This window comes from Mustelus asterias, chromosome 27, assembly GCF_964213995.1.
Source record: "Mustelus asterias chromosome 27, sMusAst1.hap1.1, whole genome shotgun sequence".
NCBI classification, from domain to species: Eukaryota; Metazoa; Chordata; class Chondrichthyes; order Carcharhiniformes; family Triakidae; genus Mustelus; species Mustelus asterias.
In genome coordinates, this window is record NC_135827.1 from 20,772,258 (window position 1) to 20,785,856 (window position 13,599).

General features: G+C 42.6%; 1 protein-coding gene across 1 annotated transcript; it reads right to left on the reverse strand.

The window, feature by feature from the left end:
- Positions 1–770: 770 nt before the first annotated feature.
- lim2.1 (lens intrinsic membrane protein 2.1) lies at positions 771–7,101 on the reverse strand. The gene is made up of 4 exons (XM_078199179.1): positions 6,927–7,101; positions 3,133–3,282; positions 2,890–3,024; positions 771–832 (listed from the first exon to the last, which is right to left on the reverse strand). Exons 1-4 carry the CDS (start codon positions 7,099–7,101, stop codon positions 771–773), a joined length of 522 nt encoding a protein of 173 aa, XP_078055305.1.
- Between the last annotated feature and the right edge of the window lie 6,498 nt (positions 7,102–13,599).

The following is a 13,599-nucleotide window of genomic DNA, read 5'->3' on the forward strand; positions in this document are numbered from 1 at the left end:
TCTGAAAAATCTGATATTAAGCCACAAAAAAAGTTGTTGGGTTGCCATTTAAATCCAACAGGTTCATGAATACCCTTTTGGGAATTAAATCTTCCATTTTACTCATTTTGGATTATATGTGACTTCAGCCCTTGAAGTACTGTGATTGACTTATAATTCCCTTCTGAAGTAGTTTAGCTTGCCACTCAGTTATGTCAAATATCTATGCCACCTCTGTAGGGCAACTAGGAATGGACAATAAATGCAGAACTTGTCAGTATACCAGCACCCTCAGAATGATTATATTAAAAAAAACTTCACAAAATGATTTAATAACACTACAGTAGAAGATATATCTGCTTAATGTTAGTAGATATTCAAGGAATCTTTATTAAGTGAAACAAAGTGAGAGCAATTAATTTGATTTAGTTTCAGCTTTTTGCCAATACATTAAAATAAGTTAGTAAATCGATATTTTTCTTGTACACATCGGAAACATGGTTATTTTTTCTCCATCATTTTATTACCTTGTGGAGAAATTCACACAACATTCTTGAAAGTACAGGAGAGCACCTTCATACTTTATTAAAACTTTATTTCTCAAAAGCTGTGATAAGAAAATCTACAGCCAAGTCCTGAAGACATAGCTACAATTTATTGTAATTTCTGTCTATGTTTCAGTGGCTAGCTATCTAAGGAGAATGGAAAAAAATACCACTTCATAATATGGAACTCCTTGCATCACAATGGTCCATTCTTTAATTCCATTTCTTTCATTGTAATGTTGAGTATTAGCGAGAATTTGAGCTTTGTGGACTCTCATGCATACGATAGGCACACATGTAGAAGATACCTAGGAAAGGAGGGAAGTAATACATTTGTGTTCTGTCTGCAAATCAGCACAGCAGGGAGTACAATTGTGCAATGACATAATAATAACCTAACATGCACATTTGGGCGAAGTAGGTCTGATGCAAGACACTAGTTCAAGGGCCATGTGTTCACCAGGACAATGTGCTGGTCCCTTGGACTTGGGCTGGCAAAATGGTGTGAGGAGGCATCGAGAGGGGGATGGGCTGCCATCTTAATTGGCTGCCACCGACAATATGTCACTGCCCACTTAAGTGGGGCTGCACTTGCTTTCCGTCCTGGTGGTGGGATTTCCAGGTAAGTGACTAAATTAATCTGAAAGTGATCAGAAAATTATTACATGTAAAAATAGGTGGGTTTATTAATGCCTTTCAGAGGAACCATTGCCTTATAATATGCAGAGAAGATGCTCGATTCAAACAAGCATTGGCGTGCTGGAGAGAGTCACACAATGTATAAAGAAATCAAAGTATTTTGCAAAGGGACCTCCGAAGATAGAAAGGAAGAATGTTGTAGTTCATAACCCAACTCTGAGATCACTCCGTTCTTTTTCTGGTTCTTCCCAGTTCTCTTTCAATCATTATCATAGTTTTCATATCTGACCATTCTTTACACAAATTGTCTGCACTGTTAAGAAAGGAAAACTCTAACTTCATTTTAGTTTTTCTAAGCAAGTAAAACAGTTGAATGTGCATGGATTTAACATATTCATACAATTCTTCTTGTTGGTAGCCAATCAGATTCACAAAGCTAAAAGGCAGTAAAATGCCTTGTCACCGTTTTTATATTATTGTCCTACTGTACTCATCAATTCCTATTTATAGAATCCCTACAGTGCAGAAGGAGGCCATTCAGCCCATGGAACCTACACCGACAACAATCCCACCCAGACCCTATCTCTGTAACCCCACATATTTACCCTGTTAATCCCCCTGACACTAAGAGGCAATTGGGCATGGCCAATCAACCTAACCCGCACATCTTTGAAGTATGAGGGGGGAAACTGGAGCACCCAGAGGAAACCCACGCAGACACAGAGAGAACGTGCAAACTCCACACAGTCACCCGAGGTCAGAACTGAACCCGGGTCCCTCTCCTGTGAGGCACAGTGCTAACCACTGTGCCAGCATGCTGCCCTTTAATAAGGGATATTTTAAGAGGAAAGCAGACCTATGTTAGAATGATTTTGTATCTATTCTTAAGTTGAGATCTGACACTGAGAATCCTTTGTCTAAAAAGTTCGCTGTTGAAGCTCTCCCGAAGAATCCTATGTGTGCTCAGTACAGATCTGAGCCTTATACTTCAGGAAGCCTCTGACTTTAATCACTGGTCTTCATCAAGTTAGTTGACCTCAACTGGCATGACATAGTTGACCTGTCCCTGGGTTGGGAGAAAAGAACCAGCCAGAGCTTCTTGTCTCTGATTTCCGTTTGGTAATATATTTGGCTGCAAGGAAAGCTTGAAGAAGATTAGAGTGGACTGTCGTCTATCCTCTATGGTATAATAATATGCCGACACTCATATTGTAGTTCACATATGCAAAATGTAGTAATTGAATACATTTATAATGTGGAACTCTGACTCAACACTTGTAACAAATAGCAGTAAGGTGGCGCGGTGGCAGAGTGGGTAGCACTGCTGCCTCACAGAGCCAGAGACCCGGGATCAATTCCCAGCTTGGGTCACTGTCTGTGCGGACTTTGCACGTTCTCCCCCTGTCTGTGTGGGCTTCCTCCAGGTGCTCCGGTTTCCTCTCATCATCTGAAAGATGTGCTGGTTAGGTGCATTAGCCATGCTAAATTGTCCCTGGTGTACCTGAACAGGCGCTGGAGTGTGGCGACTAGGGGACTTTCACAGTAACTTCATGTAAGCCTACTTGTGACTAAGAAATAAACTTTTCAGTAGAAGGTCAATTTGCTTTTGATAATCCATTATAATACGAATTGTACAGAGAAGGAGTGAAACAAGATCTTCTGCTCTAACTCTTGATAAATATAAGACTGTAGTGGAATTCTTTACTTATATAGGATAAGGTCTTGCCTGCAAAGAAGTTGAGCACCACGGCCACCCATCCAATGATATAGGACCAGGAGAAGCGCCAATGGCCATATCGTTTACCATAATAGTTGACTGTGACAGCTGTATAGATGGCCATGGCTAGCAACACAAACAAACCTGCCAAAGAACAAGAGAAGAGGCTTAGCAAGAATAAACGTTAAGACATACTGGAAAAAAATGAATGGCATAGTGGCCCTGTGATGATGCTTGGAATCTATTACTTACATGAAATAAAGTACAAAATGCTTGCAACGAAGGTTTTATCAAATTTGTTGAAGGACGAGTACTGCATAAATGCCATAATGCCAATGATGATGCCAATGATGCCTGCCAGTAGGGACAGGATCATGAATGCTCGTGTGGCATCCCAGTATGCTGGAAGAAGTCAGGAAAGACAAAGGATGGTAAGAGTTATTTATCATTATGCATCAGAACAAAGCGTATTTAAATTCCATTGTAACTGGTGGCCAAAGACAATATCAGAAAAATAAGAAATAAACAAAGCAATTTATTGTCACTTTGAGCTCTAACAGGTTGTTTATAAACCTATTAAATCCGATTGCCTTTGCTTCACTCATCCGAGCCTCAAGTGAACCGATGACTGTTGCTGGAATATTAAAAATATTACCATATTGATACTGCTGTGTGTCTCTTGCAGGAGAGACAATGTAAATAAGACAGCTGTGGTAATACCAGTACTTTAATTTGCTGCATTTATTTTGATAGAAAGTTAAAAGTCTTTGATTGCTGCATGCAGTATTCTCGAGCAAGTGACTGTTTAAGTTGAGCTGTAAACGTTGGAAGGCTCATTGAACTTGGGGTTAACTCTGTTTCTCTCCACAGATGCTGCCGGACCTGCAGAGTATTTCCAGCATTTTCTGTATGATCAGGAGTATCGCAAATGCAGGTAAATAGCAATGTACTTGTAATGACTTCAATCAGGCCATTGAGGTTGGCCTAATGGAGTTTGAACTCCCTGATTATGGAGTCAGTTTTTTAAAAAAAACCTTTTATTGATGTTTTGTTTGCACTTCAGTCCCAGGCTCCTGATTTCCGGGCACCAGGTGCGGAGGGGGACGGGGAAGGAGGAGGGCCTCCTTGTGAACCTGCTCCTGGGCTTGGCAAGACGTGCTATCTACAGATCCAGGCAGCGGGCGATCGAGGAGGTCGTCCAACCTGACTGTCCGCCCCTCCATCGCGGCTACATTCGCGGTCGGGTGTCCCTGGAAAAGGAGCATGCGGTGTCCGAGGGCACAGTTGATGCCTTCCGTGCCCACTGGGCACTGCAGGGACTGGGGTGTATTATTGTCCCCTTTAATTACATTTTAATTTGATATTTTAAGTTTCCTTTCTGGTTTGTCTTTTGTTTCGGGTGGTTCCCCTCCTTTTAAGGAGTTGCCCCTTTTGAGTTGTCCCTAAGTTAATTTGATTTTGTTTATTTGGTTGGACACTCAAAAATGCCCCTGATTATGGAGTCAATTGGTGAGCCAATCAGGGAGTCTTTCCTTTGTATTTAATCAGAAGTGTGAGTTCCTTTGCTACTCCCGAAGGTAGACTGCTGACTGATAGCACTCTGTGCACTACTGTTGAAATAAAGGGATTATGGTCAAGGTACTTCTGCCTCCAAAGACTTATTACAGTACGCTGACTCATTCACGGAAAAAAAATCACTTATTTAATATTTAAAATAAATGATAAAATAAGAAGTAAATTGACTGTTTGCTGGGGAAATATTCATTGACTATGCAACTAAATTAATGCAAACTTTTCTGCAAAAGTTTCTATTTGTTGGTGATTAAAACTGTTTTAATTCACAGTAGGATTATTTCATTCTGTTGAACTAAAGACACACGTCAACCCAGCACTGAACAGTGAGAAACAGGATTTCAACACACATTTTCATTCAAAGAACGGCTCAAATTCTAAAGCTAAATTGAGACTGTGAATGGTCAGCTAGGTTGAGAAAGGAAAGGAAAGAATGAGAGTCAAGGAATGATGAGAAACATGGAGTGGGTTGGTCGGTACCTGAACAGGAAAGACTGGATATTGTTTTGAATGGAACCCATTTCTGATGTCGGGTTGCACCCAAAATATTCCCCAATCTGCTCCCACCATGATTTGATTTTGTTTCTGTCCAGGTATTTTGCTGGTGCCACAAACAAACCACTGATAGTGCTTTATCTGCCAACGTTTGTGGCTGGAATCTTGCCACTTGGGGCAGCACGGTGGCACAATGGTCAGCACTGCTGCCTCACAGCACCAGGTACCCGGGTTCGATTCCCAGTTTGGGTCACTGTGGAGTTTGCACGTTCTCCCCGTGTCTGCGTGGGTTTCCTCCGGATGGTCCATTTTCCTCCCACGGTCCAAAGATGTGCAGGTTAGGTGAATTGGCCGTGCTAAATTCTTCCTCAGTGGACTCGAACAGGCGCCGGAGTGTGGCGACTAGGGGATTTTCACAGTAACTTCACTGCAGTGTGAATGTAAGTCTATGTGTGTCACTGATAAATAAACTTTAAATTTTAACTTTAACTGTTCACACCAATGGGATCTTCCAATCCCATCGCAGAGAACGGAGATTTGGCTGGCTGCCAAATTCTCCAACCTCGCTGCAGCGGGAGCGTAGCATGAACGGGCGGTAAGATCACGCCCTTTGTCTCTAAAATGGGTGTTTAAACATTGGGTTATGTGGGAAAAGGACACTATGTATTTGTGTATATTAATATATATCACACAAATCAATCTCTTGTGTTGCTTCTAAGATTTTTTAATTGTCTCTCTTCATGTCTTGTCTTCCTCTTTTGCCATTGTTCTGCCTCCCTTCTGTCTCCTTCCTTGACATGCATCCTTTGAGTTCCCCTCTCTCTTACACACTATTTCTTTACCCTCTATATCTTTGCTTGTCTTCCACTACCTTTTCTGCATGTTTTGCATCTCTCTGAATACCAATTGAGTACAATCTGCATAACGTGGCACCAGTCGGGCCCCACTTGGATTGCTGTGCCCAGTTCTGGTCGCCTCATTACAGAAAGGATGTGGAAGCCATGGAGGGGGTGCAGAGGAGACTTACGGGGATGTTACCTGGATTGGGTGGCATGCCTTATGAGGATAGGTTGAGAGAGCTGGGTCTTTTCTCCTTGAAGAAGTGAGGGATGAGAGGTGACCTGATAGAGGTGTATAAGATGTTGAGAGGTATTGATAGAGTGGATTCTCAGAGGCTTTTACCCAGGGCTGAAATGGTTGCCACAAGAGGTCACAGGTTTAGGGTGCTGGGGAGTAGGTACAGAGGAGATGTTAGGGATAAGTTCTTCACTCAGAGGGTGGTGGGTGCGTGGAATCGGCTGCCGGTAGTGGTGGTGGAGGCGGATTCGATAGGGTCTTTTAAGAGACTTTTGGATAAGTTCATGGAAGTTAGTAAGATAGAGAGTTATAAGTAAGCCTAGTAGGTAGGGACATGTTCGGCGCAACTTGTGGGCCGAAGGCCCTGTTTGTGCTGTAGCTTTTCTATGTTCTATGTTCTATGTCTGATGCAGTGGGCTTGATGGACCAGGTGGCATTTTCTAGTCCTTTTTGTACACTCATATATTGTTCTGTTGTATATCTGTGAGCTTTCTATCGTTCTTTTAAAGTACACCTCCTACTCAGTGACTGCCTTTGAAAGAATTTAAAAACAAAATAACCCTAATTACTGCCTCATCTGTGGTCAGCACATCCTTGGAGCTAAACTTGGGGTCTTTCTCAGCCAGATCACCAGGGAAGGTGTAATTGTGATATCTTAAATCACAAGGGCAATCACCTTCTACAAAAGAATCCCTCCTTGTTTGAGGTGGATAAAAAATACCCCTGTATCTCAACTTTATATATAAACAAAATCTCCAATATCTGTGAGTGATGTTCCATGATTATTCTACTTATGCTCAAATTCTTGACAAGTTTAAAAATTGTATTTATTGCATTACTAGGTTATTGTGTTCATTTTCTGTACTATTAACTCCATTCATGCCTGCTTTTGATCTCCTTACCAACACTGTCAGTGTGCAGATAGCATTTTCCTGTCAGACAATATCTCCAGAGCCCTTGGTGCATAAAACTGCCAGAATGACGGTATTGCATCCAGTAATCTGTTACCGTGGAAACAATTAGTAGGATATTGCCCACACCAGCACAGAACAAGCCTCCTCCCATGAAACTGTACATCTTGTTGTTGGAGATACTTCCTATCAGTGGGAAAATATAAGGAAGGTACAGATTATTATTCATTTTAGACAATTTTGATTAATTCAATTTCTAAACACAACAACAAATGAACACAAGGCACATTCCTTTTGGATGCCCAGTTACATTATTGCGACAAAGGATTGTGTTTCTCAAGGCTTAACAGAGTATTATCGATCTGTTCTGACTGGTGGAATTTTGACCATAACAACCCTTTCTTACCCTGATTGCTTTCCGCAACTTTCAAAGTAAAATTTACTTACTAGTGTCACAAATAGTCATACATTAACACTGCAATGAAGCTACTGTGAAAATCCCCTAGTTGGACACTCTGGTGTCTGTTTGGGTACACTGAGGGAGAATTTAGTGTGACCAATGCATCTACCGACATGTCTTTCGGACTTTGGGAGGAAACTGGAGCACCCGGAGAACATGCAGACTCCGCACAAAAAGTGACCCAAGCCAGGAATCGAACCCAGGTCCCTGGCGCTGTGAGGCAACAGTACTAACCACTGTGCCACTGTGCCACCGTGCCGCCCATACATATTGAAAATACAAAGTACATATTGAAATGCATAGAGCCTGCTCTACTTGCTCCAATGTGACTGAGTGGAGTTGGTGTCTGCCCTCAAACCTTGTTCCAAAGTGCAGCAATGGGGTAATTCATATAGTTGCCATGGGCTATTTTTAATGCAGGTGATGGGGGTGGGGGGGGAGGGGGGGTGGGTATTGCCCACTGGCTGTAGAGCTGGTGAGAGGTCCTGAATTACCTCCTTGGGGATGGCCCGCCAAATTAAGTGCCCCTCAAACACTCATACGGCAAGTGGAAAGCCTTTCTTGGGATCAAGGACCCTGGAGGGTCAGAAATCCCAGCCCCTGAGAGTTAGTCAGAGGCTTGCAACTGGGCATTGCATGGAGTGGCACCGGGGCTATGGTGGTAGTTGCCAGTCATCCACCAGAAAATCTAGGCTGCAAGTGAGTGAGGGTGAGATGGGATTCGCGAGAGAGCGGGGAGGGGGCCAGCAACAAGTGCAAGTGGTGACTCTTAGTACCGCCCCCCCCACCCCCACCCCGCCCTCCCACCACCCTTCCTGATTCCAGGTTCCTCAATCAAGCATTGAGTGCCTTTGAGTGACAGGCCCCTCTGCCTCTTCTGGGTCCCGCAAGCAACCCTAATAGGGTTTGCTTTTCAAGCTTTTCACACGGTGGCTTTCCTGCCTCAGGGTCTCAAGTAACAACAGGATGAGTGTAGCCCATCCACAGGATTGCCCACCCCATAATTAATTAGGGCAGAGCTCAGAAGACAGTGGGATCTGTACCTGCCACCCAGCCGCTACCCACCAAGCTAATTAAATGCCCCAACCTCCAAACTCACATAGAGAACTGGCATTAAATTCTGGCCATTATGTCCATAAGCAGAATCTTCCTCTGTGAACCATCAGCCAGATGGTTGGGACAACCCTATCTTCCAATAGCAGAGTGGAGGTCTTGGAATGAATTGACCTAAACCTTCTTCACAATCTTTTTCTCCCAATATCCTGATACTACCATCAATCAATGTAACTTTCCATAGTAAGTCTTTGGATTCTCCTTTTTGCTTTTTCTCAGTGGAAATCATTGAGAAATCTGCCACAACCTTCTAAGGGAATAAAGGGAGGCCTCAGGTGGAAAATTATCCCAGTGGAACCATCCCAGTAGAATTAAAAAAGCCACTGAAGATGGGTGAAATTCCAGTGAGGAAGGGATTTTTGCCAAATTCCTGATCCCTCATATATTGGTGACACAGTGGCACATTGCCTCCTCACAGCGGCAGGACCTAAGTTCGATAACTGGCTTGGGCCACTCTCTGTGCGGAGTCTGCACCTTCTCCCTGTGTCTGTGTGGGTTTCCTCTGGTTTCCTCCCACAGTCCGAAAGACGTGCTAGTTAGGTGCATTGACCATCCTAAATTCTCCCTCAGTGTACCCGAACAGGTGCGGAATGTGGCGACTAGGGGATTTTCACAGTAACTTCATTGCAGTGTTCATGTAAGCCTACTTCTGACACTAATAAATAAACTTTAAACTAATCAACCATTCTGCATTTTTAGAAATCTTTTATCCCCACTCTTGGAGACATTGCTTTTCACTTGGCATAGTCCTTCAAGCACCAAGAGCTTCTGAGACTTGCTTAATGGGTTATTATTTATGTGGGCACTTGACAAATGAACATTAGTTGACTACTGACTATATTAAGCAAGTGCAATTGTGTATACCCAAAACTAACACAATCCACATTCATACAATCAGGGAGAGAGGGTGGGTTAATGATTTGATATGGTGATGTTAAGACAAATATCGCAATATATTGCACAAATCCATTTAATATCTACTATTTTGCCTTTGTCAGCCACATTGAATGTTTGTGCTTCCTTTGTGGGCAGCGTGCAGTCAGATATTTGCAGAATATCAATGGAGTACCTACCAGTGGAGGTAATGGAGACATAAAAATGATGGTAAAGCTGGTGTGGAGCTGGAATTGTGGAAATAGTGATGGCAAGGATTCCATTCCTGGTGGAGCTTTACGTGTGACAATGGTAGTGAATGTGGAGATGCTGGTATAAATGGTGGGGATTTTGGTGTACTGATGGCGGTGGTAAAAGCAATGTGCATATTTTCAATGATAATGATAGTGGGGATGATGGTAAAATCTATATGATGTTCCCATCTATTATTCTTTGGGAGATTAATATGAATATTGACCTCTTTCTGATATAACACACTATTTTTTTCTGTCCGGCAGATAAAAGGGTCAAAAAAGCTCATTCATAAAATTTGAAGGCAATCATGACCCTGGAACATACTAATAAATATGGATATTTTATGGAGCATGTGAAAAAAAATTCCAAATGAAGTGACAAAAACAGAAATACCTTAACACTCCCAACATATCAATAGAGTGATTTCCATCGGTACTTGCTGGTGACAACTCAATGTTCAAAACGTCTATTGCACGCATATTTTCTTTAAAATTATCCTTTAAGTAATCTTTCGATGGAACATTAGCACAAACAATATTGCTGAAAGTTTCTTGCTGCATGTAATGTGTGATTGTAAATCTGTTGATTTGTTTACAGTTCTGCAACATTGGGCACAGAATAAATGCTTTTCCTTCTCGCCAAGGTTTCAAAAATTGTTTTGTTGTCGTGTTTAGTGGATGTTTTAGTAGTTCCTTGGGAGACACCTTTTAAAGAATACACTCATGTGTGTAGGGTTTATAATAATGGGGGAGAACATGTCTCACAAACAAAATCAAAGATAGATGTAACAGTTAAAGGAGCAAGTTGACAAAAGACAAAACAGTTGTATTTAGAAGCTGAAGTTGGGTATAAAAGAGTAATGGTACAGATATTGTGTCCTTCTATAATTTTCAAGTTGATACAGTGGTTTAGTGTCAGAAGTAGGCTTACATTAACACTGCAATGAAGTTCCTGTGAAAATCCCCTAGTCGCCATACTCTGGCGCCCATTCAAAGTAAAGATAAAGTTTATTTATTAGTCACAAGTAGGCTTACATTAACACAGCAATGAAGTTACTGTAAAAATCTCCTAGTCGCCACACTCTGCACATGTTTGGGTACACTGAGGAACAACTTTTGAAACCTTAGCGAGAAGGCAAGGAATAGCATGACCAATTCACCTAACCAGCATGTCTTTTGGACTGTGGGAGGAAACTGGAGCACCCGGAGAAAATCCATGCAGACATGAGGAGAATGCGCAGACTCCACACAGACAGTGACCCACGCCGGGAATCAAACCCAGGTCTGTGGCACTGTGAGGCAGCAGTGCTAATCACTGTGCCATCGTGCCACCTGTGCTGTCCATAGTGGGTACTCGGAGGGAGAATTTAGCATGGCCAATGTACCTAACCAGCATGTCTTTTGGACTGTGGAAGAAAACCAGAGCACTGGGAGGAAACCGATGCAGACATGGGGAGAACGTGCAGACTCAACATAGATAGTGACCCAAGCTGGGAATCGAACCCAGGCCTGTGGTGTTGTGAGGCAGCAGTGCTAACAACTGTGCCACTGTGTCACACAGCAGTGCCTGTAATGATTGATTCTTACTGCAATTTGAAAATAAAATTATAGTTCAAATTTTACTAAAAAAAATTAAAATATTCTTAGTCACTAATTTGATCAGAAAATGTATGAAATAACTCCTACCTTTCGAACTGCTGTTTGTGTTGATCCAGTCTCTGACACAATCCTACAACAGCCCAGTCACATCCCACAAACCCAGAGAAGGCAGATTTGCAGAGTAACTTCTCCGCAGTGTTTTGTCAGTGGGGCTAAAAAAAAAGCACAAATGCATCACATGAAACCATTGTGTTTCCTACAATAAGTGGCCATAAAAACAGGCGATTAGCTAGAGCTGGATTTGTGAAGGCAGGAATTTGCTGAACATACACAGACATTGAGAATTTGGACCATCCGCGTTAACTAAGCTGATGATGAGGACGGTTTCCATTCAAACTGGATCATTGTCTAATTGCAGATAAAATCGAGTATACACATTGGAAATAATGCCCGTGATGCCATTTTGTAAGGCCATGTGAAAATGTTCTAATCAACAGATTTTGTTTATTTACTGAGTAAATTTTTTGATTTGTTTTGATTTATTATTGTCACATGTATTAGTATACAAAGAAAAGCATTGTTTCTTGCGCACTATACAGACAAAATATCCCATTCATAGAGAAGGAAAGGTGAGAGTGCAGAATGTAGTGTTACAGTCATAGCTAGGGTACAGAGAAAGATCAACTTAATATATGTTATATCTTCCAGCACAAAAGCAATAAGGTGAGAACATGGTGAATATAATGCTTACTGACTTCTGAATTCATGGGATTTTCCAGCAGCATCCCCGGTGAATGGATAGTGATGCCTGGTCCATTCTGAACTCACCTCCTGACTCCACAACGCCTGTCCAGCATCTACAATGTGGAGATGCCGGCGTTGGACTGGAGTAAACACAGTAAGAAGTTTAACAACACCAGGTTAAAGTCCAACAGGTTTATTTGGTAGCAAAAGCCACACAAGCTTTCGGAGCTGCAAGCCCCTTCTTCAGGTGAGTGGGAATTCTGTTCACAAACAGAGCATATAAAGACACAAACTCAATTTACATGAATAATGGTTGGAATGCGAATACTTACAATTAATCAAGTCTTTAAGAAACAAAACAACATGAGTGGAGAGAGCATCAAGACAGGCTAAAAAGATGTGTATTGTCTCCAGACAAGACAGCCAGTGAAACTCTGTGGGGGTTACAAATAATGGGACATGAACCCAATATCACGGTTGAGGCCGTCCTCGTGTGTGCGGAACTTGGCTATCAGTTTCTGCTCAGCGACTCTGCGCCGTCGTGTGTCGCGAAGGCCGCCTTGGAGAACGCTTACCCGAATATCAGAGGCCGAATGCCCGTGACCGCTGAAGTGCTCCCCAACAGGAAGAGAACAGTCTTGCCTGGTGATTGTCGAGCGGTGTTCATTCATCCGTTGTCGCAGCGTCTGCATAGTTTCCCCAATGTACCATGCCTCGGGACATCCTTTCTTGCAGCGTATCAGGTAGACAACGTTGGCCGAGTTGCAAGAGTATGTACCGTGTACCTGGTGGATGGTGTTCTCACGTGAGATGATGGCATCTGTGTCGATGATCCGGCACGTCTTGCAGAGGTTGCTGTAGCAGGGTTGTGTGGTGTCATGGTCACTGTTCTCCTGAAGGCTGGGTAGTTTGCTACAAGCATCTACAATGCCAAGGCAGGAATGTGATGGAATATTCTTCAGTTGCCTGGATGAGTGCAGCTCTAACAGCACTCAAGAAGCTTGACACCATTCAGAACAAATCAGCCCATTTAATTGGCACCCTACTCACAAACATTCACCATCCCGCACAATGGCAGCAGTGTGTGCCATCTACAAGATGCACTGCAGGAACTCACCAAGGCTCCATAGATAGCACCTTCCAAATGCAAAACTACTACCATCTCGAAATGATGCACTGTAAGAAAGCTGTCAAGGTAACAGTACACAGTAGTGCTACATTCTGGATAGATGGATCAAGTATGCATGCCATAAGCTTTTTCACATTTACTGCTAACTCAGTCTAACCGCAAACACAACTCTTTCACTGCTTATAGTGCATAGAAAGAATGAAGGAACTTGGTATAGTACCTTTCACAGCATCAGATGTTCCAAATTAGTTCACATCCAGTGAAGGACTTTTGAGATGTTTTCTGTCGCAATGGCAGGAAATGCAGCAGTCAAATTGTGCACACTAAGCTCCCACAAACAGCAATGTGACAATGTCCAGATAATCTGTTTTAGAGGTTTCTGTTGAGGGACAACCATCAACCAGGACACTGGGGAGAACCCGCCTACTCTTCTTCCATATAATTCCATGGGATCTTTTATGGACACCTGAAAGGGGCCTTGATTTATGGTCT